The 23,651-nt window shown below is 35.1% G+C and overlaps 3 protein-coding genes and 3 pseudogenes across 10 annotated transcripts; 2 read left to right on the top strand and 4 right to left on the bottom strand.

Moving 5' to 3' along the window:
• Positions 1 to 1,081: 1,081 nt before the first annotated feature.
• LOC104701417 (protein BASIC PENTACYSTEINE3 pseudogene) lies at positions 1,082 to 2,496 on the top strand (annotated as a pseudogene). Its single transcript, XR_015562816.1, has 2 exons — positions 1,082 to 1,127; positions 1,501 to 2,496. The product of XR_015562816.1 is annotated as a protein BASIC PENTACYSTEINE3 pseudogene (transcript).
• LOC104704724 (putative clathrin assembly protein At1g68110 pseudogene) lies at positions 2,471 to 3,816 on the bottom strand (annotated as a pseudogene). The gene has a single exon (XR_015562815.1). The product of XR_015562815.1 is annotated as a putative clathrin assembly protein At1g68110 pseudogene (transcript).
• Positions 3,817 to 15,143: 11,327 nt separating this feature from the next.
• On the bottom strand, positions 15,144 to 16,043 carry LOC104704725 (E3 ubiquitin-protein ligase SINA-like 2 pseudogene; annotated as a pseudogene).
• Positions 16,044 to 16,452: 409 nt separating this feature from the next.
• LOC104701418 (IAA-alanine resistance protein 1) lies at positions 16,453 to 19,291 on the bottom strand. 2 transcript variants are annotated; one of them, XR_015562164.1, is made up of 11 exons: positions 18,710 to 19,281; positions 18,530 to 18,613; positions 18,357 to 18,406; positions 18,120 to 18,171; positions 17,905 to 18,027; positions 17,586 to 17,815; positions 17,381 to 17,504; positions 17,177 to 17,284; positions 16,993 to 17,094; positions 16,856 to 16,900; positions 16,453 to 16,754 (listed from the first exon to the last, which is right to left on the bottom strand). XR_015562164.1 is itself a non-coding variant. In XM_010417106.3 (11 exons), exons 1-11 carry the CDS (start codon positions 19,002 to 19,004, stop codon positions 16,599 to 16,601), a joined length of 1,365 nt encoding a protein of 454 aa, XP_010415408.2. In that variant the 5' UTR covers positions 19,005 to 19,291; the 3' UTR covers positions 16,453 to 16,598. The 2 variants fall into 2 exon arrangements, 1 of the variants encoding a protein (XP_010415408.2); XM_010417106.3 differs by having other exon boundaries at positions 17,385 to 17,504; positions 18,710 to 19,291.
• Positions 19,292 to 19,362: 71 nt separating this feature from the next.
• On the top strand, positions 19,363 to 21,131 carry LOC147941501 (annexin D5). Its single transcript, XM_087458976.1, has 6 exons — positions 19,363 to 19,744; positions 19,837 to 19,982; positions 20,066 to 20,284; positions 20,357 to 20,572; positions 20,652 to 20,741; positions 20,811 to 21,131. Exons 1-6 carry the CDS (start codon positions 19,669 to 19,671, stop codon positions 21,012 to 21,014), a joined length of 951 nt encoding a protein of 316 aa, XP_087315102.1. The 5' UTR covers positions 19,363 to 19,668; the 3' UTR covers positions 21,015 to 21,131.
• LOC104701419 (uncharacterized) lies at positions 21,074 to 23,131 on the bottom strand. Of its 5 annotated transcripts, none has more exons than XR_015562166.1 (8): positions 22,984 to 23,131; positions 22,733 to 22,859; positions 22,545 to 22,620; positions 22,376 to 22,448; positions 22,196 to 22,291; positions 22,062 to 22,112; positions 21,632 to 21,978; positions 21,074 to 21,530 (listed from the first exon to the last, which is right to left on the bottom strand). XR_015562166.1 is itself a non-coding variant. In XM_087458973.1 (8 exons), exons 1-8 carry the CDS (start codon positions 23,044 to 23,046, stop codon positions 21,210 to 21,212), a joined length of 1,161 nt encoding a protein of 386 aa, XP_087315099.1. In that variant the 5' UTR covers positions 23,047 to 23,131; the 3' UTR covers positions 21,074 to 21,209. The 5 variants fall into 5 exon arrangements, 3 of the variants coding, with proteins under 3 accessions (XP_087315099.1, XP_087315098.1, XP_087315100.1); XR_015562165.1 differs by having other exon boundaries at positions 22,733 to 22,862; positions 22,984 to 23,129; XM_087458973.1 differs by having other exon boundaries at positions 21,632 to 21,985.
• Between the last annotated feature and the right edge of the window lie 520 nt (positions 23,132 to 23,651).

The following is a 23,651-nucleotide window of genomic DNA, read 5'->3' on the forward strand; positions in this document are numbered from 1 at the left end:
GGTTGAGGGGGGATTCGTAGCGAAAAGAGAAATGGAGAAAAAGTTAAAGAAAAACTAGAAAAAAGTTTTTAACGAGAGTAGAACGATTGGAAAAGGATCCCGACGCTAGCGAGCAAAAGTTTTACCTATCGGAAGAGGTTGGCGAAGTTGAGGTCTCCATAGTAGTGCGTGAGAGATAGTCTTTTTTAGAAGAGTTTACTACCCACTCATTGCTCATCAAACAAATCCAAGAGGTAATAATGCTTAAGAAAATAGTAAGCCTTCTACAAAAATAATCTTAAGAGTCTCACATAAAGAGCTTATGACTTTACTTAGGAATCAAATTAAAGATCAATGCCAAAACACACATTATTAATTTAGTTTTGCACTAAGGTTCGCAATATCATATTATAAGACCACAAAATAGTTAAAATAAACATCTGTTATTTTTTTTAATACTAAATAGCAACATTTAAGGTCGGGAAAATTTCATACACTTTTTCTCTCTCTAGACGTGAGTTAGCCCTAGGCACCAAGAAAGCCGAAATCTGATCTCTGCCTACCCTCTCTAGTAGCCGGCGCTCCTCGTTGGTGCCGTGAGAGGGTCCCTTTCTCGTTTGTCTTTAGTTTTGGTGTCTTGTCTCCGATTCGGTTAGATCTGGTTTGGTTTGCTAAAGAAATAGGAAACATTTGCATTGGAAATCTAAAACGACAAGTATTATGACACAAAATTTTAACTCTAAAACGATAATTAATAAAAAACAAAAGGAGTAGTATCATTTTCAACTGTTTTTTTTTTCCAGTCAACGATTTTTTTCAAAAATTATAAATGTAAAAAAAAAATTGTTGCTACAACAAAAAAAATTCATCATAACTAATTGTTTCTTGATATTGTAGAATTATAGTAATTTCTTTTTTTTTCAGACTGGTTCAAATTTTTTTATAACTATTTTAAATACTTTTCATAATTTGTTTCCTTTGTTTTCTATAATATTAATTTATATATTTGATTAAAATACTAAAATAGTATCTTTCTCATCTTTTCTAGTTTCTACCTTCATCTCCTACCGTCCCCCCCCCCCCCCCCACCCTTTATCTCTCTCTCAAAAGGCCAAAAAAAAAAAAAGCAATCGAATTCACCATCCTCGGTAAGTTTCCTCTCTCCAATTTCATAAAATATTTAGTATTTGTACTCTTCACCTTCCTCCTCCTCTCTTTATCTCCATTGATGACGTATTATCTCCACAGTCACATTAACCCTCTCTGTTCATCATATACTTTGTTGTTTACCTGGAAAAATGTCAGATTCTGAAAACCCTAATAAACGAATCTGACGAACTTTGTTTGGTTTCTCTTACATTGACTCCTAGATTTCAATTAGGCAAAATTAACATAAACCCTTTTATAAAGTTGTGTTCTTTCGAGGATTGGTCTTAGAATTTTCGAATGTGAGTAGAACAGAACAGAGATTGATACACAGATATGAAAAGGAATGATCTTTATTTGTCTGTTTCTTTGCAGTGTAGTGTGTTTTTTGATTATGATGGATGAAGATGGATTGAGCAATCGAAACTGGGGATATTACGAACCGTCTCAGTTCAGGCCAAATCTAGGGTTTCAACTCATTCCAAGTAGCATAGAAAAAAACGAGAAGCCATTTGTTGTCTCCCCTCAGAATCAAAACCAAAACTTTATCACTCCTAGTGTGTTGTATCGTGGTGGTGGTAGCAGTAGTAGCCTTATGTCGTTTCCGCGTGATTACACTGCCTCTGATGCACCTTTCATGAGTTATAGTTGGTTGAACCAGCATAGAGATAGCAAGTTCTTTAGCAATGTACCTAATAATCCTTCTAATCATACCCTTCTTGTTCCCGAGACTTCTAGGATGACTCAACCGATGCAGCTTTTGCAGCCTGAGGTCAAGGATGAATCTCTCAAGAGAAAGCATCAGAGAGGTGCTCCTAAGGCGAATAAAGAGAAGAAACTGAAGGATAACAATATGCTGAGAGTTCAAAGAGAGAGAAGTCCGTTGTTTAGGAAGAGTATAGAGATGGTGATTAACGGGGTTTCTATGGATATTGGATGTTTACCAGTTCCGGTCTGCTCGTGTACCGGTATGCCTCAACAGTGTTACAGATGGGGTTGCGGGGGATGGCAGTCTGCGTGTTGTACCACTAATGTTTCGATGTACCCTTTGCCGATAAGCGCGAAACGCCGCGGTGCGAGGATTGCTGGAAGGAAAATGAGCCAAGGTGCCTTTAGAAAGGTTCTTGAGAAACTCTCTGCTGATGGTTTCGATTTTTCAATCCCTATTGATTTGAAGTCTCATTGGGCAAAACATGGAACCAATAAGTTTGTCACTATCAGATGAAAAGTCTAACCTCTGTTTTTTTTTGTTGTTGTTGTGGGTTGTGTCCTGCACCTTAGATCTTGATTCATTTTTTTTTTGTGTGTCCTCTATGATCAGAACTTGGAATCAAACTCGGCAATGTATCATCAAAATGTTGTACCTCTTTTTTGAAATTTAATCAGATAACAGCGTAAAAAATTGTGTGTTTATGTACAGAACCAATAAAAAAAATGTCAATCTTATCCAGATTGTTTGTAATGTAATGTCTCACTCACTAGAAAGTAATCAAATCTGGCATTGTGTAATTGATATAAACTGGTTGGTTCGTTACTATAAGAGGCAGATGATTTTGATGATACTCGTCTTCTTTCCTGTTGAAACAACGATAGTCGTCTTCGAAAATCTCCCATTTGTCTGTGATGATCGTCTGCAGCTTCCCCGGTTCCTCCAACACTACCATAGCCTTCTCATCCTCTACTTCTTCTTTCTCCGGCTTCGGCTTCGGCTTCGGCTTCTCGATCATTTCCTCGATTGCTTCTACTTCCTCCTCGGGTATACTAACGAACTGAGGGGTCTCTCGCGCGTTAGGGACACCAAAACCTTTGCAGAAGTCGAAGTAGATGGTGAGATCCTCTCCCTGAGAGATGGCCTTTTGGACAATCTTCAAAACCGTTGCAGCTTCTGTTTTGCCAGCCAATGGAAGGATTTTGATGATGCCGCTTCGAATTCTACCGAAGATGTTGATACTCTCGATCACGAGACAATCCATAGCTTCTAAGATCAACGTCTTCTTCATATTGTCAGCAATTGGCTTAATCTGAAGAACCATGTCGAGGAGAGACTGAAGTTTCTGTATCTTTTCGAGGTCTTGGATCACGTTTTCGCCTTTCTCAGAGGATTTAGTTCTGTTATTACGGAAGCGGTGAATCTGATCGGACAAGAAGGAAGAGTAGTTATGAAGGAAAGCGAAGTATGTCCGAACAAAGATGTTGAACCCCCAAGTCTTGCTGAGACAGGAATGACCATCGGAGAAACCAGAGAGATCGAAAGGAAGACGACGGATCTCTCCGACAACGGAAGGGACTTTAGTACAGAGAACACCATGAAGAAGCATTAAAGATTTGAGCGCAACGATCCAGCTCCGGGTGTGGTTGACGCGGGTTGAGAGCGCATTGATTAGAGTCTTGAGGTTGAGAGGAGAAGAACGTATCCATTTGTAGACGCGGTGAGCGTTAGAGTAGTCGACGGATGTATCGTCGTGGGAGGTGGCTTTGATGATAGCTGCTTCGAGATCCGCGTTCCGGTATGAGCTGCTGCTTCGCCGTGAGAATCCAACGGCTAGTAAGCTTTTCCGGTCTTTGATTGCGGCGGCAGCTCGTTTCCACAGCTTCATCATTTAAGCCCCCTCCCTCCTATCTCTTTTTTGCTCTATGTGAAACCTCTCTTCTTCTACCTTGAGAATCAAAAAGTCATCTCTGTAAAAATGTCTTCTCTCTATTTTGAGCTTCTTATTTCCTTTACCATCCGTTACAACCGTCGTAACCGCTTTGTTTTTCAAATACTTTTTTGATTTTTTTTAGTCAAAAAATAAAGTTTACACGTGCGATCTAATACACGTGTGTGGGTAGATTCGGTTTACATAGTGTGAAGACTCTAAACCAAATCGAATTCGAAGAAATTATATGAGAAGCGACGAGAATACATTAATATTGTAGTTAAACCGAAACGGATATTAATTAACCATTTTCCCGTATTTCCTAAATTATTATTTTAAATGGCAAAGAAAGTTTTTATTGTTTGTAATTGTTTAAAGTCAATCGTAAAACAAATTGTGTATTACAGTTAATGTAAGTCAAACTTTATCTTTTTCCTTTCTTTCTTTATTTGACATATTAATCTATTACCGGTGCTAAGTTTGACGACTACCGTTCAGTTTATTCGGTCAAATAAAGCAAAGGATAGGAATTTATTTGTCCAACAACAGCTGATTTATTATTTATCAGTGTTCTCTGATTTAGATTCTTGAAACTCCATTTTTGGATCACATGATCCGAACAGTTTCCTACTTAACCACTCTCACAACACTTTCGTGCAAAGTCACTCCGACAAAGTAAGTCTTTAACTTAGATGTTTGGAACTCCATTCTTAGATCACATGATTTGAACAGTTTCCTACTTACCACTCTCGAGTCAATTATTCTTACAACACTTTCGTGCTCATCTTTAATATTTACTACGTTTCAACTGCCTAGACAAGTCTATTTCCATTCAATAACCTGTCCTAAAATCGTATACACTATGATACCAAACTGAGATAACCGTACCCGAATTCTCAATCCTCACACAAGACAACCGACGTAGAAATTGCTCTTTATAAAAATTACCACAAATACACGTTAGGTCTAACTAACCCATACTCTCTATCCACAAAACACATTCATCCGAACGTACTTCAGCTCCACAAGCACCTACATTTTTAGACTTCGATTACCCCACATTAGACTCCTTTGACATTCAAACAAACAAGCCACTTGTCTCCAATTCATGGAACAAGCTTCACTTAATCAAACACCATCTCATCTTGGTACATAGCCGCACAACCAACCACCCCCAGTCCATCTGTAGGTGTTGGTGTCGAACGACACCAAGCCAGAAACCATGACCAAAGCGTCCATTTAAGCTCCTTTTCGCACAAAACCCTAATTCTTCACAACCATTGATTCTCTAATCAATTATACATAAAAAATACACAACTTACCTTGACAACAACCATGGGAGAGCCTCCTTGCCTCTCCCAATCCACCACCAAACATTCACAACCTTCTCCACACACATGAATAAGATGGATCTCTCATCTCCTCCTCTTATGCGCCAAGCACATGATCTCTTCTTCCAATATCCTTGATGCACGACGAAAAAGAAGCTCCCCTCAATCCCACAGCTCGATCTCTCCTTCTCCCAAGATCCAGCTCGACCTCTTTCCTTCAACGTCCACCCCCGAAACCATCTCTTTTCTCCTCCTTTCCAATCGAGACCACCACAACATTCTCTCATTCTCTAATGTAGGAAACGACTCCCCCATAGCAAGAACGTCGAGATATCACTTATATACTCGACCCCTAGGGTTTTCCAAACCTAAACCGCATCAAACCGACAAGTATAATCAGTGTCAGCCCGGAGGAAAAGCGATCCAAGCGGTCGATTGCGGTTCACAATAACTTAAAAAAAAAATATCTAAGAATAAATGATGTAAACTGTAGAAAAATACCCAATTTTGTAGAAAAATTATCCAATTATTTGCAAAAAAACAAAATATTTTATTCCAAGAATTAGATTTTAGTATGAATTTGTGTCAAAATTTTTTTTAACTTTTAGTGTAAATCTACTAAAAGAATTCGTAATTTTTTTATAATGTAAAGGGTTATTTTTTTGAGTATTTATAGTTGATAACCATAGATTGGAAAAGAATAAAGTAAATAGCCATGGTATCAGATTACTCATCTCTCTCTTCAATTACAGATTACTTTTATACCTATTCTATATATTACATTTATTTTACAAAATCGCTCAAAACACTTAATCTCTTTTGAAATTTCTATTATTATGTTGCTTTTAACGTCGATCATTTTTTATTGTAACATACTATTTCCAAAATTACAGAAAACACGTCTTTCACTTTCTTTTCTAACATGTTACTTTTTGGAATTACATATGTCACATATGATCTACCTTTTTAACACGTTAATTTTCTTATATTATATATTATTTATTATGTATTACATATTTTTTCAAAAATCATTTTTTATTGTAACATGCTATTTCCAAAATCACATAAAACACGTCCTTCAGTTTCTTTTCTAACATGTTACTTCTTCGAATTACACGTGTCACTGAAGATCTATTTTTCTTATATTACATGTTATTTATTGTCCGTTGCATGTTTTTTTTTCCAAAATTACAATATACTGATGTATATTTTGTCTTTTACTTGAAGACAAATTGAATTTTCACATCCGTAAAAAACGTTATTTATCCAATTTTTCTGCACAAACGTTAGTTTCTCTATTCTTTTTCAGATCATAGTTATCAAACAATATTGCCCTTTTTTATTACTCTAAGGCCTGGAAGCGGGGCTGTATGTAAGGCACCAAATAATACTGGATCAGCCTTGATTAAAACTAACCGCCGAACTAGGAAAATTGTTGGTGTCGACCACCACCCCTATGGTGTCGCTCGACACTCACTCCAAAACCTACTTTTCAGTTCACGGGTGTTACTGTAACATTTTGGTTTCCTAATTTTAGAAATTGGTCGGTTTGGTTTAAATTCACCGGTTTGGTTTGAGTTTGCGAGTTTAGTGTTGGTTTTGGAAAAACCCTAACAAGTGTTTTATAAGTCTCGACACCTTCTACTTTTTGCTGTTGTTGTTGATTTCCTGCTTGCGCTGTGAATAAAGTAAAGAGAGAGCAAGAGAGAGGAGTTTGACATGGTGTAAAAGAGATTAAAGAGAAATCATAATCGTTAGGGTTTGGTAAGAAAAGATTTCGACATAGCAAATCGTAGCCAAAGGTAATTGAATTTGGTGGAGTTATACATAAGCCTTTTTGTCTAGATGCTCATTTTTACGGATTTGTATTTGAGTTGATAATCGAAGAGTTAACTACAGTTTTGTGAGGTGCTTCGTTTCATACGCGAACTGAGACCAACATAGATCATAAGTACGACCGTGAGTTCGTATGTTACCTGATCGGTACGAGATTTTGTGGGAAGCTTCGTGACCCTTTTTGTACAACCATAATTGTTACCATTCATTCAAACCCAAAGGGAGATAAAGAGTAGAAGCTCATCAACCTAATGGTTAGATAAAATTAGTTAATCAAACACAAGCTTACAACAAAAATAGATAGATAGATTGAAAAAACATAAATTGTTGTTGATAGATCAATAGGAGTTCAGAGACTGTGACACCCTGGTTTGCGGATAGGTTTGTAAGAATTTATTTGGCCACCTATGTCACCAAATTGAATTTATCTTTTCGATCAAGGGTCCTGAGAGAACACCAGAGTTAAGCGTGCTTGAGCTAGAGTAGGTTCAGGATGGGTGACATTTCGGAAAGTGATTGTCGGAACTGTGCGAGTGAGGACAAAGGAAAAGATCATATGGTGATTTATAGAGGTAAGTATTTAAAGCCTCTCAGACGTAAGGTGGGCTCATGGATTGGGAGTGGACATGGGGCTCACTAAGCAAGGTGACAGTCGGGGCGTTCCAGAGACAAAGACTACATCATGGTGTGTCAAAGACACTTCCACAAATACATTAGAAAATTTAACATTAGTTGCTATCAAAAGATTTTATGATGTTAGAAAATGGTATTTAGTTTCATTGATTGTCAGAACAAGTCATTTTGAGATAGCTAAAAGACATGAACATGTTCTCTCTACACATGAAGAGGGTAGAGCCGAGGTGCTCTCTATGGTGGAGGAGGTTGAACACAAGGTTATCTTCCCAATGGAGGAAGGTGGAGGAGGTTGGAAACACGGTTATCTTCCCAATGGAGGAAGGTGGAGGAGGTTGAACGCAAGGTTATCTCCCAAAGGGAGGAAAGTAGAGCCAAGGTTCTCTCCATGGTGGTGGAGGTTGGACGCAAGGTTTTCTATGGTTGGTCATACACTATTGTGATGTTACATAATTGATTAGTATACTATGTAATATATATTTTTATTCGAAATGTTTTTTGAGTCAAGAATTTTAGTAATTAAAAAAACTATGCAAAAGTGAAAGTAAAAAGACGTATAATACGCTTTTAATGGTAACATACATAAAAGATCTGTAAATAAATATAAAACAATATATTATAGCAAAAATAAAACTTATAAATAACATTATTTATAAAACTTTAAACCCACACATCGGGCGGGTCCTTATCTAATATAATCACATAGAAAGAAATCCAATAAGGTTTCAAGTTAACCAAAAAATACAATAAGAATGGAGCAAAAAACACCAAAATTAATATACAATAATTGAAATAACAAAAAAAAAAAGTGAAAATAAAATCTAGCATGGGATGGCCCCTAGTTTACTATATGTTCGGAAAACGCAAGAGCGATTGATATGTATGGAAACTGAGACACAAACTGAGTTACAAACTAGAATAGAGGTTCTTCAAAATAAAACTTCATTATTAGACAATCTGTTTAGTAAAATTACAAGTTTCACTCAATCAATTATCTAATCTCTCATGTTCATGGATCTATACACAATCCAAGAACCTCTCAAGACAAACCCTTTAGAGCATTACCATCGATAATACTCTGAAAATGAGCTTTCAAATTATATTTTAATGTAATAATATTATTCAATTTATATTTTGTTTGTTTTAAAAAATCAACCAATCAAATGAATACATAATATATAAAGAAGGTCTTAGAGTATCTATAAAAGTTTCGGCAGAGACCTTGGATCTCTTTCTCTCTCCAACTTTTTATTTTTTGTTTTGTTTTTATTGTCTTGACATTCATTGGTATATGACCAATGACCATGCTCTTAGTTCCCTTAAGCGTTATGTTTTCCTACAAGAAACCACATAACCTTAATGTCTAAGAATTCTATTGCTCTTTTGTGCTAATGTCTACAAAGTCTTAGCACCCTTATTTATACACAATAGGTATACAAGCCTAAATTCCTATTCTAATCCTAATAGGAATTGTCAAATCTCTTTGCAAATTTCATTTTCTTTTATGGAATAGGAAATCTTCTTCATGTTTTTTTTTCTACCAAAAAGGAAACTCTTCATGCTTCTAGGCTCTTCTCTAAGCTTCTAGTCTTCATAACTTTCATGGTTTGAATATTAGCCGCCTTAGCTGATTTCCTTTTTTTCAGCTCGACGTTATCTGTCTTATTGAACTACTTCATGAACAATTCTTGGGTTCACCCCTAAAGTGAACTCTTTTTTTCACTTCTCCTTATTTTAACGAATAAGAATATGACATGTCATAATACATTTAATAACCTATTCATTCACTTCTTTATAAAATAAAGAAACAAAATCTGTATACATTATTATAAAATTAAAAACTCAAACCGCTCTTTTATAAACCCAAACCGACATATTATTTCATTCCAATTATAAAATCTAAACCTTAACCACTGCATTTGTAACCCCAAACCGACATATAATTTCGCTTTAATTATAAAATTTAAACCCTAGCCACTTCATTTGTAAACCTAAACCGACATATAATTTCATTTTAATTATAAAATCTAAACCCTAACCACTTCATTTGTAAATCCAAACCAACATATAATTTCGTTTTAATTGTTCAATCTAAACCTAATCATCTTATTTGTAAACCCAAACCGACACATCATTTTGTTCTAATTGTAAAATCTAAATCAAGTCTATATTTAACTTTTCTTAATTAAAAGTATACAAAATTTGTTTCCTTAATTTGTTTTGCTTTTTTAATTTAGTTTTGATTTATTTATTAAAATGAAATAACGTATAGAGGATTCTGATTGGTTGAAAATGAGGAAGTGAACAACAATGTTCACCCTAGGAGTGAACCTAAGTATTTTCCCTACTTCATGTAGTACTGTAGTACTCTGAACTAATACAACACTACATCAACATCTTTATCTTCATCTTTGCCTTTCATAAATGTCGTTTTCTTTTTCTTTTTATCATGTTGTAAAACTCAGTTAAGAATACATCAACATGTTTTAATACAATTTGATTCTACGTCCTGCAATTTCTATATATAAGTTAATTCTTGAGTTTGTAACAAAACAACAGAGACCATCAAAGTTGCTCTATGTTGACAGAAGAAAAAAACCGAGGACTAAACTAACCAGTCCAAAATAAAACACAGAATCTGCAGGGAGCGAGAGGAATACAAACATAGAATCTCGTCTTTGTAAATTGAATGTGTGTGTTCTGCTTTAAGCAACTACGTTCTCACACATGATCAGAATTCAGAAGCATTGTGAGTCCAATTTCCATACCTTTGAAACCAGGAACTCCTTCGCATATGTTATCGGCATCATTAAGCTGGTCACCTAACCAACACAACACGAAGATATGTATGACATGATCACTTGATCAGGGAAAATGGTTTGATGCAACTTTCGAGAAACGTATATGATCCAGTTAATTATCGAGCACCCTGAAAGAGACGATATCACTTTATCCTCGTAAGACTCGAGACGTGAAAACATATTAAACCATAAGAGTTAGGAGCCACTGTGTTGTAAAGCTAGGCATTAAGGCCCGATTGGTAACGGCTGTTACTTGTGGCTGCATGGACTTTGATTTTAAAATTTTAGCTGTGGAGAATTTGGTTGTAGATGCTTTGACTGTAGAAACTTTAACTGTTAAAATCTGATTGTTTAGCAACAATTTTTAAAGTTGTAGCTGTTATTTTTTTTTATTTATTATTAAATAATAATAATAAATATATATTATGTCAGAAATTAATTCATATAGCACTTTAATGAAAAATTTAATTTTATTAATGATAAATTAAAATTCTGAAAAATATAAGTCAATCAAATATGTGATTTTGTTTTAAAATTAATGATAAATCAAAATTCGCTAATAGTATTCTGATTTTTGTTTTTTTTTTGGTGGTTGATTCTTGATTGATTATTCTGACAAATAATATCAATAGTGTTTTTTAATTGTTTTGAATGTTTTTTTCTATTGATTAGTTATATGACGAGTCAAAAATCCATTAACCACTATTCAATGCATTGTTTGAATGTTATTTTATTATTAATGATGAATTTCATAAACTTTTTTACAGTATTATTAGTGATGATGATGAAAAAAATTATTATTGAAATAGATCTTAAAAGAAAGAAAAAAATGAGAATAATTAATTTATAAAAATAAAATATATAAAAAATATATGTATACTTTTGGAGAGCTTTTAAATATAAAAGAGAAAAAAAAGAATGCTTTTAAAATTGTTTAATTTTTAAAGCATGAGTTTTGAAGCTTTAAAAAAATGGGTAAACAAGGAAGAGAAAAAAAAGTGGCTTTCAAAACTTAAAAAAAATTAAAGCAAAAAAAGTTTGATTGACAAAAAAGTGACTATCAAAACTTTAAATATTTTTAAAGTAGCATGCTACCAATCCGGGCCTAAATCACCATTAGTTAACAGTGCATCAAGAAAGATAGCAATATGATGAAATCTTGCAAAAGCAATTGTTGTTAAGATTCGGACATCTTAATCATGGAGAATTAGCCGTCAAATTTAACAATCAATCACTAGAGAACAGACAAATTAATCCGTAATCTACCAAGTAAAAGTATAAGAAATTAAATCCATAATTTATGCAGAGGAATCTAAATCCGAGATTACATAAAAGGAAAAACATAAGAGTAGAGTTGAGAGTGCATAATGGATAAAAAGTAGCTAACAAAAAGATGAGAATTACATAGGTAGCAAGGCCATTGATATCTATACTATTAATTGGGAAGCACAATTAGGGATAAGAAAAAAATAAAACAAGTATGCCATACAATGCCCTCACATCCAAAAATCAGAAGAAGAAGGAAAAAACTAAATCGAGGGCAAAATGGTAATCTGATCGCGTAAAAGGACGCGGACCTCACATGACCCGAGCTAACATTATTCGGATCGTGGAAGATTATCAGAGTTTCCAATCAGTGACTTCTCACGACACCTGTAAGTAATTTGAAAGGATAATTAGGGAGAAAAAATATTCAAATTAATCATAAATAAATTGTGTATTACCGATATTAAGTACTTGCCATATCAAATCTTTTCGACATTTAAACTCCAATAACCAAATCAAAAATATTATACTCCGAAACTTACTCCTTTCCAAAACTAACAAAATCGGACGCTATCATCTCCACAATCAACATTCAAAACTTTTTAAAAATATAGTAATGAAATCCCTAAACATCCTCTATAATAACATATCAAACGAAAACAAATTACAAAACATTAACTGAAAATCTTTAGTTGATTACATAGAATATTCGACTAATTAATCTTAACACAAACGATGATCTATTTCATTCCTATCATCGCAAGAAATCAGCTCCATTACTACTATATAACCAAAGAAGATGGCATACACAACCAAACACATCAAACCTAAAGTAACAAACCAGAAAGTCACCTTAATAGTATAGATGGCCGCCAATGATAGTATCACTCAATATCTAGCAATGATGCATTCTTCAGAGTGTGATACCCAACATGGTGAGTTGAAGCGCATACCTGAAAATCATAACCAACAAGCATGGTGAGATGAGTCTATAAAGTGATTATTGTTTTTAAAACATCATATTCATATACTCACAAAGTCACAAATCTTATTACATGTACAATCATAGCATGTCTCGCCGGTTAAATATTATTATTTGTAAAACTTTCTAATAACTCATCAATACTTGAAAGCAAACAGAAGCAGGATTTCTATCTCCAGTTCCCCACGAAGCAAATCAAAGGAGTCGTTGAGATGATTGAGGTAAAGTGTTTTTTAAAACCATGATAATCTTAAATCAAACATCAACTGAATTTTTCTAATGTATTTCCTGTTTATTGGAATATTTCAATGTATCTAACTATTTCATTGCTGAACAAGTATTTATCTGCATTTTATCTAGCATAAAAGTTACAACAACTTATTACTAACCTTTATAACAAAACGAAAACAGATTTTACATGGAATCAAAGGAAAAAACACAAAGAGGGCAACACAACAATCAAAGAAGGCAAAGAACAAGAATCACATTTGAAACTTCTATTCCTTTTCTGAAAGGTTCAACATGGGGTGAAGATTTAAGGACTTACGAAGATTTGTCTACAAGACATACAATGAAGCATGTTTAGAAGTCTGTTAGACGAATGATATGGTACTTCTTTAAAAAGAAGATCTAAAATCTTATCTTAGTTTTCCATTCTTTAATTGTTTGTATTTTCTTAATTATATTAGAAAATTACCAATCTGTATAAACTTTTTTTCGTTAGTCTTCATAAAGTTCAAGAATTATTACTTAAACAATTTAAGTAAAATATGAGAATAGTCATTGTATTAAAATATGGCTTTGTTGAGAACTAACCTTGTTGTTCTTGGTCCAAACAGCATTTGATTAATATGTAAAACATACCATCTGCTTCACTTCATATCAATCCATCCAGTTTCGTGAAGAACCCACCTTAAAAAAAAGAGATGTCTTTTTTCTTAATACTATGATTTTAGTTGAAAATATAGATTTTTTTCTAGGTTCTAAATTATTTTATTGTTGTCCTGAATTCTAAAAAGTTTAAATTTAATCAAAAAGTTAAACAGAACTATATTTCTTACCCCTGTAATCGAAAGTGGTTATATATCTGCAAATTATCAGATGAATAAAAGAAATCAGAATCCAAATCAAATACCAAATGGTAATAGGAGATGAAAATTGATGTAAACATAGTAACCAAACCGGAGTTAAATTCGATGCCCAAAAAACAATTTGAGTAATCATCTATCTCTCAAATCAAAAATCCAAATTCACATCTTTCTCAATATTTACAGAGGGGATTGAAAACCAAGAAGATATGCAAATAAACGAAAATGAAAATAACAATTCATACATAGAACTAAAACATGCAGAATAGGATTACCTCATTACTGAATTCAAAAGAGAGTTTATTGTAATTGATACTGAATTTGGAGATTCCAAAATCGCCCAAAAGGCTTCGATTGTAACTTTGTGAGGTGGGGCTTCCCGTGAAGATGAGTCAAGTGCGCTTCCTCATTTTTTGTTAAGAATTTTGCATATAAAAAAAAAATAGATTCAAAACACAGAAGGTTGTGTAGCCGACAAGAGATTAACCAAGATGTCGTTTACAGTTTCTTTATTTTTGGGGTTTTAGTTATTTTTTTCTTTTTTTTAATCTCATTTTATTAAAATAGAAAGGACAATACAAATAACAAAATGAAAATTATCGACAAAATATAAAATAAAAATAAAGGCCAAAGCCCATACAAGAACAAGCCAAATCACCCAAAGAACAACCGCAGGAAGGAAGAGTCTATCATATTCAACACATATGACATAGCCACATATCACAAACTGAAGCTTCGAGGAAAACATGCGAGACACCAAAGTTTAGGTCATCACTGATGGTCGGTCAAAGTATTATATTTAAAAAAAAATCAATCAAAGTATTATATTTCAGAAGTTTTGCTCGATCAAATAATTTAGTTGAAGATGGCACTCACAATTTGATATCTCTCACCATGGAGTTTTTAAAATCGAATTCAGCAAAGTCAATGCATAAGTAACAATTTCTTAATTTGCCGATTATCCTACAAAAATTTAACACAATGCAACTAACTTATTTTACGATCCTTACCATTTAGAAATTTTAAAAGCTAAAGAAATACTAATGGTCTAACCTATATAATCCATTAAATATAAAACACACAGTCACAAAGACATAATAAATTAAAAAATTTATTCATATGAAATATAATAACTTCAGAAGATTTGAGAAATATACATAAGATAGGACGGGTTGGTTATATATTCAAAATTTTTTAATGACCTATTTATGTCAAATATCATGACAAGTAAATAGATAAGAGACAGAAACGGATAATTCATTATTATTTAAAACTATCGTGATAAATTACCGTACCATGTACCACTTTTTTCTTACTATTTTTGTTAGGAAATAGACATACCATATTTCTCTTACTATTGTTTTAACATAATTATCTTTATATATAATAAAAACAAATTGGATAATTCTTTTTGTTGTGGCCGAATAAAAAAACAAATCGAATACTAAACTGGTATGAGTTTGGATTATGACTGTTAACACACCTAAAAAATACTTTTACAAATACAATCCCACACATACGTAATATATTATAAACGTGATAAGTAATAACAAATTTAGTTTTTGAAATTAACCCCGCACCTACATAGTAAATAATTAAATAACAAAACAAAGGATATATATGATAAAGAAAATATCACTCCTCTAATTAGTATTCATCTTATTGAGAGATTCCTCCTCTTTCATCTCCGGTTGATGCAAATTTCCATCTTCATTGAATCTCCGTCACCAACGAAATCGTAAGGGACGAACATGAAATCCTTTTCAGGAGTTTCGGAGCTCAATCTCTGAATTCTATTCATCTCGGATTGTTTAAACGTCACAGTGCGTTTGCGACCTCCCACCTGTGTCGTGTACGAGAGATGATAGGAGAATTCCCCAACTCCTGGAGAAGAAGGTGCTATACAGTTCACAATCACGTAAAACCCTTCTTCCACCACGAAACACTGAACCGCAACCAAGGGACCATGACCATCTGCAGATTCCTGAAGGACTAAAATCTTCTCATAAATGGACAGCCGTGCGCCGGTGAAACTGCCACACACGAATTAAGCATAGTAGTCCTCGTCGTTGTGGTTAGCATAGAAGTGACTATAGAGATCCTTGTACACGCCGCTGTAACGACAGCATGGTGCAGGACAGCGGCACACAGCGAACCTGCATTTTCTCTCATGGACTAATTCTTCGCCATAAGTGAACTTCTCAGTGCAACCAAAGTTGACGTATGGGCATGGAACAATGACTGCTTCAACTTCTCCTCCATCCATGGCTACTTGCCAAGTAGTACTTGGTCTGATATTTTTTTTTATTTAAATGCCTTCTTAAACAGATGTGTTTGGTGTTAAGAATTGGATCACTGAGTTTTATACTTTTATTAGAGTGGAACATTTGGCATAGTCAATAATTTGGACTAGTTGGTAAGGAAGTTAGATCCGCCTGAACGTTTCGGATAATTTGGTTTAATTCTGAATTTCGGATAATCTGAGGTTTAAACACATGTGTTTGGTGTTAAGAGTTGTATCACTGAGTTTTATTAGAGTAGAACATTTGGTTTAGTCAATAATTTGGACTAGTTGGTAAGGAAGTTAGAGCCGCTTGAAGGTTTCGGATAATTTGGTTTAATTCAGATTTCAGATTTCAGATATTCAGTTTAGTTCTATTCTATTAAATAAAATTATTGAATGAAATTTTTAAAAATTCATCACATTAATGATCACACCAATAACCATAATTGGAAAAAATCGTTACCCCGTTTTGAAACGTTCTCATACAGCATTGATTTTTAAATGCTCATGTCTAATTTCAATTCAAAAGTTGAGTATTTTTCCTGTAGTCAAAACAACAATACCCGAGCTTTGGGACTTCTACATCTGTTAAAAGAAGACAATTGTTATGAGATCATTCTATAAGAGAGATGCAAAGAGCAACACTCATGCCAAGAATCAAAGATATCAAATGGCATGCGCTGGTTTTAAGTGTGGATTTGCCAGAGTTGTTCATCTCTGCAAGAACACCAGCAACAGCTATGTATATGAATCCTCCTGCTGTGAATCCCTGCAAAGATTTCAATTCACCAACCAAATATATATTCATTAACATTTTAGATGTGTTATGTTAGTTACACTATCAAAGCGATGCAATATCATATTTACTACCTCAATCAACGATGACTGTCCTGGTTCATTTCCCCATACCAAAACCTATGGACCGTGACAAAAAACATCACCAGAGTTCGTTCAGTTAGAATATTCTAGAATACTGTTAAGCTGTGTTGAAGATATAAAAGACTTGCCAATGCAGTTCCTGCAAGTGCGGCGAGTGCAGAGAGAAAGTTGAAGAAGAGTGCTTTCGTTACAGTGAAACCTGACCTCACGAGAATCCCAAAATCACCTATCTGCAAGGGGAATCTTTTTAAGGAATCATACTTGTTGCGATGCACGTTTTCAAGTTTGTTTAGGAAATATAGAGTAGGGGACCTCTTGAGGTAGCTCGTGGGCAAGTAAGAACATAGTTCTGGACCATCCACCAACTGATCCATAGATGAGAAATGCGCTTCCTAATGCCATTCCATCAGTAAAATTGTGCTGCACAACAAATGAGCCCAAAGAAAAAATTCTCATCTTTGTACAATCTTTCATCAGCCTTATCAAAGCTTTTAACGAATGAAAAGGAGCACGTACTTACAACACCATCAGAAAACAAGTTGAGGTAACCAAAGACTAGGCTTGAATGCGTCTCCTCCTCTTCTGGTTTGTCTAATTTTCCATCAGAAGTAGCAGCAGCGTCACTAGCAGAAGTCTTTCTCTGCAATGAACATACAAGTCATAATATGGCGGTTGCCCAAATAGCCCGTAAATGAAGTATGCTAAAACTGTTGTAACTCACCTTACGGAGAGATCCATCTGTAGAGCCGCTAGAGACTTTCTCTGATGAATTTACAATTGCATCAGAGGAAGATTGTTGGTCCACAATATTATGATCAGCTTCATCCTTAAGTTTCTTACTGCCTGCATGTTGGTGGTGGTGGTGATGGTGACCCCAGGTATTGGAACCAGATGAGTTTTCTTCAACATATCGCACCAACTTCTCCACAAGAAGGAAGACCACAATCCCAGCTGGACAATCAAGAATGAGGTTTGAAAGTGTCAATTTCGTCAAACTATATTGTTCAATAAACACAAAAGGGAAGTGTTCTGATACTTACCGAGTACAGACAATCCAACAGACAAATCTTGTATAGAATGCGAGTGTGATGGCGAATCCGAATGAGAATGATCATGATGGGCATGGTCCTCATGGTGATCATTAGAGTGAGAGTGACCACCACCTGCCAAACGAAATGAGAAGGCTTTTAAAGTCAATTGATGGAACAACGCAGATACTAAAATGAGAATCAGATAAATGTGTCCATTAATATACCAAAAGCATGGGGCAATTGGTGAAGAAAAGCATCCCCCAACATAGCTCCTGCCTGGTATACAAAATAGATTGAATCAATAAAAGACTATTTGAAGTAACAACAGATCATACAGACACATTTCCAAAAGTTATGATGTATAGAGATTGCTAAATCAAGTATTTTGACAAATTCTCAGAACCACTCCACCACCACCAAAGAAAACCTAATGTAGTAAAAAAAAAAAAAAAATGACTTACCCCAAACAGAGCCAACGCATCAACAAACCATTTTGATGGCTTCCCTTCAACTGTAAATTGAAACAGAACAGGTTACAACTTACAACAAAAGACTTGAAACAGTCAATCTCAGGAGAGAGACAGAGACTTTTTGCTTTTTGGTTCATAGAGATACAAATAAATTGCTTACTAACCAAACATAATGGGAAGCAAAACAAGGCAGATGAGTGAGGCCAAGCTAACCAAAAGAGAGCATCCCAATGCATTGAGCCACAAAGCTGCAAATAAAAAAAACAAGAACAATAAGTAGAGGTATTCATAAGTCCTCCCACTAATTTGTAAAAGCCAGTGTAGCTTAAAGGAACCAAATTTACCAAACCCAGTAAGACTAGAGCTTGATTCGTGATCGTGATCATGATCATGAAGACAAGGACCAAACCCACACAACCTCATATCCTCCTCTTCAGCAAGCTCCTCCGGCAACTTCATCTCCACCTTCGCCGTCGTCTTCTTCACATGATGATGATCGTGGTCATGAGAATGACTACACCCACCACCGTGATCGTCACGCGCCGGCGTTGACTGAGAGAATCCGGTTTCTACGCATAGATCCAGAAACAGGACCAGAAACAGAATCGGAACCAAGACGTTTCTCAGCGAGAACGACATCAGAGCTAAGAAGAGCGACGGTTACTGCAAGTGGCTTCAATGGTGATGAAGCAGACGATGCAGAAGAAGAGAATGATAATTCCGATTATGATTCCGAATGTGACAACATCCATTTTTTTTTGTGTAATATAATTAACAAAATCGTATCTTTTTATAATTTGTAAATTTGGCCCTCTGTTTCGAAAATTAACTAGAAAAACCCCTTTTACTGCATGGAAGATGTCAAGTTAGAAGTTCAAGATCCAATCTTGGTTTTGTGAAAATGAATTTGTTTTACATCTATTAAATGGTTTTTTTAGAATACTGTGTATATATATAATATATTAGATTTATTTGTAACTTCCGCAGGCTTTCGAAAGATCAAACAAAATGCGACAAAAATGTATATATATATGATGATATTGCAATGTGAAACATAGAGAGATTAGACCTGACAACTGTTATCTGTTGAAATTATATTCATCAAAGCATCTATCGTCACACGAAGGAAACAGAGGATTCAGTTCCTAAAATCAAGGTCTAATGTCCATTTCCCAAAACACAATCGCCACAAAACACACCCCACACCAACAAACGAAAAAGAAAGAAAACCAAAAAACAAAGTCAAGAAGAAAGTTTGTGTGATATCTTCTTTTGAATCTTTAGAGGAGGAAAGAAAGAAACAATGGCAACAATGAAAATACCAATGACGGTACCTTCTCCTCGTGTCGATGCTGACCAGCTCTTTAAGGCCTTTAAAGGTATGTCTTCGCTTCGATCGCTTCTTATGTAAGTTTTATAACAACTGGTTTTTGTTACATTTTCAATTTTAATCTTTTGTGAAACATTTCAGGAAGAGGTTGTGATACTTCGGTGATCATCAACATCTTAGCTCATCGCAATGCAACGCAAAGAGCTCTCATCGAACAAGAATACGAAACCAAATTCTCAGATGACCTTCGAAAACGTCTCCATTCCGAGCTTCATGGTCATCTCAAGGTACATTAATCTAGGCCTTACCAAGAAATGTTTATATTCATGCATGATTTTAACACAACAAAAGTTTTTTTCTTTTATTTTAGAAAGCCGTTCTTCTGTGGATGCCTGAAGCAGTGGAGCGAGACGCTTCAATACTGAAACGTTCCTTGAGAGGAGCCGTGACTGATCACAAAGCAGTTGCTGAGATTATATGTACACGATCTGGCTCTCAGCTTCGTCAGATCAAACAGGTTTACAACAACACTTTCGGTGTGAAACTTGAAGAGGACATCGAATCCGAAGCTTCTGGCAATCACAAAAGAGTATGTCATCTCTATTTGATTCAAATGGTAATAACTAATAAAGATTGACACAATATATGTAATATGTAACAGGTTTTGCTCGCATATTTGAACACTACACGATATGAAGGACCAGAGATTGATAATGCGAGTGTCGAAAACGACGCTAGGACTCTCAAGAGTGCGGTTGCGAGGAAGCATAAATCTGATGACCAGACGCTGATTCAGATATTCACAGACCGAAGCAGGACTCATCTGGTCGCTGTTAGATCTACTTACCGTTCCATGTTCGGCAAAGAGCTTGGAAAGGTAAGATCAAGAAATCAGAAACTTGACTCGAAAGAGTTTTCAGAAAAATCTTCAACTTCTCTTTTTCCAATCTTGATAGGCCATAAGAGATGAGACCCGCGGGAACTTTGAGCATGTCCTTCTGACGATCCTACAATGTGCTGAAAACTCTTGTTTCTATTTCGCAAAGGTAAACGTAACTTTGATGTTTTTCTTATATCACAAAGTTTACAAACAAAAAAAAAACTGAAAAGCGCAGGCGCTGAGAAAGTCGATGAAAGGGTTGGGAACAGATGACACAGCGTTGATAAGAGTGATAGTGACAAGAGCAGAGGTGGATATGCAGTTCATCATCTCGGAATACCGAAAGAGATACAAGAAGACTTTACACAACGCTGTTCATTCTGATACAACTGGTCATTACAGAACTTTTCTCCTCTCACTTTTAGGCCCTAACGTTTGATCTCTTTCTATATCTATCCACTCCAACATTTCACTTTTCAGTCTCTGTATCTTACAACATTTCTTGCAACAATCTTGAAGGGATATTAAAATATGTTTATATGTAAGTCTAAACAAATAAGGGAGCAATTCAAACTGGCAAAAGAGAGAAACTGAGAAGCTACTTAAAATTCATCATCAACACATAATATAATATCTAATCAAATTCGACTTTGTGTATAGTTTGAAAAGTTTTCCACTGAGGCAAGGATAGTAATAGCACCTTGAGTAACTTTGAGGTATATTCTTCCCAAAAGGTAACCGCAAGAGATACACCCGTTAAGTCGAGTGATTCCTTCAGATCCTCATTAGAGCCTGAATATCCAAAAGTTGTGGTTACAAGCTTCTCATCTGGTAGGAAAACTGATTTCAGAGCGTTGACAGTTTCCAACTGAGGCTGGGACATAGCTTCTACCGTGTCATTTTCGACATTAGAAGTTTTGAGTTCAGAAGCTTTCCAATTGTAGAACTGAACAACCTATTATCCAGAAAATGGAAACAAAAAGAGCCAGTTAAATGATTGAAACTGAGGTCCAGCGAAACTAATCACTCAAAGCCTTAAGGTCTAAGAGAAAGTACCTGAAGAGCATGAAGAACGTTGGCAAATTTTCGGGAGAGTAACTCTCCTCCTTTAGCTATTTGTAGTGTTCCCATGAGTTGTTCTGAGGCATCCGTAGAATGATCTTCACCTTGTAAGCTATGTAAACCGAAACCAAGAAGGTGCAACCTCGCAAAGCAGATATCGAAACCAATGTTTTGATTCGAAGCATCTTGATGAGGACAGAACCAGTACATGTTAGTGGATGCAGGCAAAGGGAGGCAAAATCTATGTAATGTGCATTGGGAAATACGGGAAAGAAGCTTAGAATCTTCGTCATGGGATGAGTCCCGGCTAAACCAAAGTGCAAGAGTCAATCTTTCTCCATCTGTTACCTGTTAAGTTTCCATTAGTAACTTACTAAGGGGCATACAAACAAACAAACTAAGAGGCTATATAAATGAGGCGAACCTCATCAACCGAATGAATATTCCGGTCATCAGCTGTGTAGAAGATAACATCCTGGTCAAGACAAGACACAAACACATTATTATTAAATTTTGAGTAGTAACTGTTGAACCAACTGAAAAAAGAACAATACATACTCCAGCAGAGGGAGCAACAGTTGCTGGTTCGCCACTCTGAAAATGAAAAAGCCCGCCTTTGAAGTCTTTCCCGTAACTATTCAAGTAACAAACTGCCTTCAAACCAACTAAAAACCAAAGTCATATAAACACATAAACCTCATATCAACAATAACGTCTATAGAAGACTGCACTACGAACCGCGAAATCCCTTTGTTTCAGATACGGTCTGTTATCATCACTATGCCAACCAATACTCGCTCCTCTGCACCAACTGATTCAAATACCAAAGAGAACATAAAGGAATCATTTCTTTGTTCCTGGCTTGTTCTGTAGGGAGAGAGAGAGAGAGAAAAAAAAGCTGACTAACCTGATCAAACCAGTGAATTCAATAAAAAGCTCAAACTCACAACGAAATGTTTCCTCTATCTTCTCTTTCAACCTTTCTGTTACTCATAAAACACAAACAAAAGATCATCACTTTAAAGCTAAAAACAGAGAGAGAGAGAGATTAAAAGAATGAATCTTGGGAGTTGTAAAGAAAGATAGGCGGCTGACCTCGAATGGAGACGAAAGGGATGATGAGGTGAGGTGAATTGGTGGCAATGAGGTGAGAAAGAGTAGTGGAGAAGACATTTGGTCTGTACCCAATTGTACTGCAACTCTTGTGTATGAACTCAAGCTCCTGCTTTTTTTTTTTTTTTTTTTTTATTAACGGCAAATTGTAACCAAACCACATGATTAGCCCAAATCTTAAAGACACAAAATTTAAGCAAAAAAAAAAAAAAAAAAAAGAGGGACAACCTTACCTTGCACTCTGCCGGCGACAAGAAATTGTGTAGAATCAGCCTCGGATGCTCTCCTTCCGACATCTCTTTCCTCTCTATTCGAATTGGTTTGTTTAGGGTTTTTCTAATTGATCACTTTCTTACTTTGGGAATTTACCACCGGTTTAGGAATTCTCACCAATTACCCAAAATTACAATTTTTAAGATTTCAGTTATTATTAATTAATATACTTTAAATGTAGATTTTTGTCATATTTAAAATTTTTATACAAATTATTTAGAGTTGTGAAAATAGTGTCTTTTTTTAGGAGTGACCAGCTTTTAAAACATACCTGGACGATATTAAGATAGTTAGGACTGACTAGCCTTCAAGACATATCTAGACGATATTAAAATAGTTAGAGAGAAGTTTTTTTCTTTTATATTATCTTTAATTTCAAGAAATATTAATATAAGTGCAAAATTTTTGGCATACGAGAAGCCGCGTATATTTTCACATCTTTGTTTGTCTTCCAATTGGCTCTCATGAGCTGTTCTATTGTTGTCAAAAAAAAAAAAACTAAACTGAATATCTGAATAAATTCTCGAAACTTATTTATCCAGAACTAAACCAAATTATCCGAAACGTTCAGGCGGATCTAACTTCCTTACCAACTAGTCCAAATTATTGACTAAATCAAATGTTCCAC

The sequence above is a fragment of the Camelina sativa genome, chromosome 7, assembly GCF_030686135.1.
Source record: "Camelina sativa cultivar CO46 ecotype springtype chromosome 7, ASM3068613v1".
NCBI classification, from domain to species: Eukaryota; Viridiplantae; Streptophyta; class Magnoliopsida; order Brassicales; family Brassicaceae; genus Camelina; species Camelina sativa.

What these genes read in the sequence shown, in the direction of transcription:
- LOC104701418 (XM_010417106.3), bottom strand. Translation starts at nt 19,004, where the DNA reads ATGTCGTTCTCGCTGAGAAACGTCTTGGTTCCGATTCTGTTTCTGGTC. An exon ending in TTTGCTTCCCATTATGTTTG is followed by an intron (nt 18,407 to 18,529) that starts GTTAGTAAGCAA and finishes TTCAATTTACAG; the next exon opens with TTGAAGGGAAGCCATCAAAA. An exon ending in ATGCGTTGGCTCTGTTTGGG is followed by an intron (nt 18,172 to 18,356) that starts GTAAGTCATTTT and finishes TTTGTATACCAG; the next exon opens with GCAGGAGCTATGTTGGGGGA.
- LOC147941501 (XM_087458976.1), top strand. Translation starts at nt 19,669, where the DNA reads ATGGCAACAATGAAAATACCAATGACGGTACCTTCTCCTCGTGTCGAT. An exon ending in CTTCTGGCAATCACAAAAGA is followed by an intron (nt 20,285 to 20,356) that starts GTATGTCATCTC and finishes AATATGTAACAG; the next exon opens with GTTTTGCTCGCATATTTGAA. An exon ending in TCGGCAAAGAGCTTGGAAAG is followed by an intron (nt 20,573 to 20,651) that starts GTAAGATCAAGA and finishes CAATCTTGATAG; the next exon opens with GCCATAAGAGATGAGACCCG.
- LOC104701419 (XM_087458972.1), bottom strand. Translation starts at nt 23,046, where the DNA reads ATGTCGGAAGGAGAGCATCCGAGGCTGATTCTACACAATTTCTTGTCG. An exon ending in TGTCGCCGGCAGAGTGCAAG is followed by an intron (nt 22,863 to 22,983) that starts GTAAGGTTGTCC and finishes AAAAAAAAAAAG; the next exon opens with CAGGAGCTTGAGTTCATACA. An exon ending in TGAAACAAAGGGATTTCGCG is followed by an intron (nt 22,292 to 22,375) that starts GTTCGTAGTGCA and finishes GTTGGTTTGAAG; the next exon opens with GCAGTTTGTTACTTGAATAG.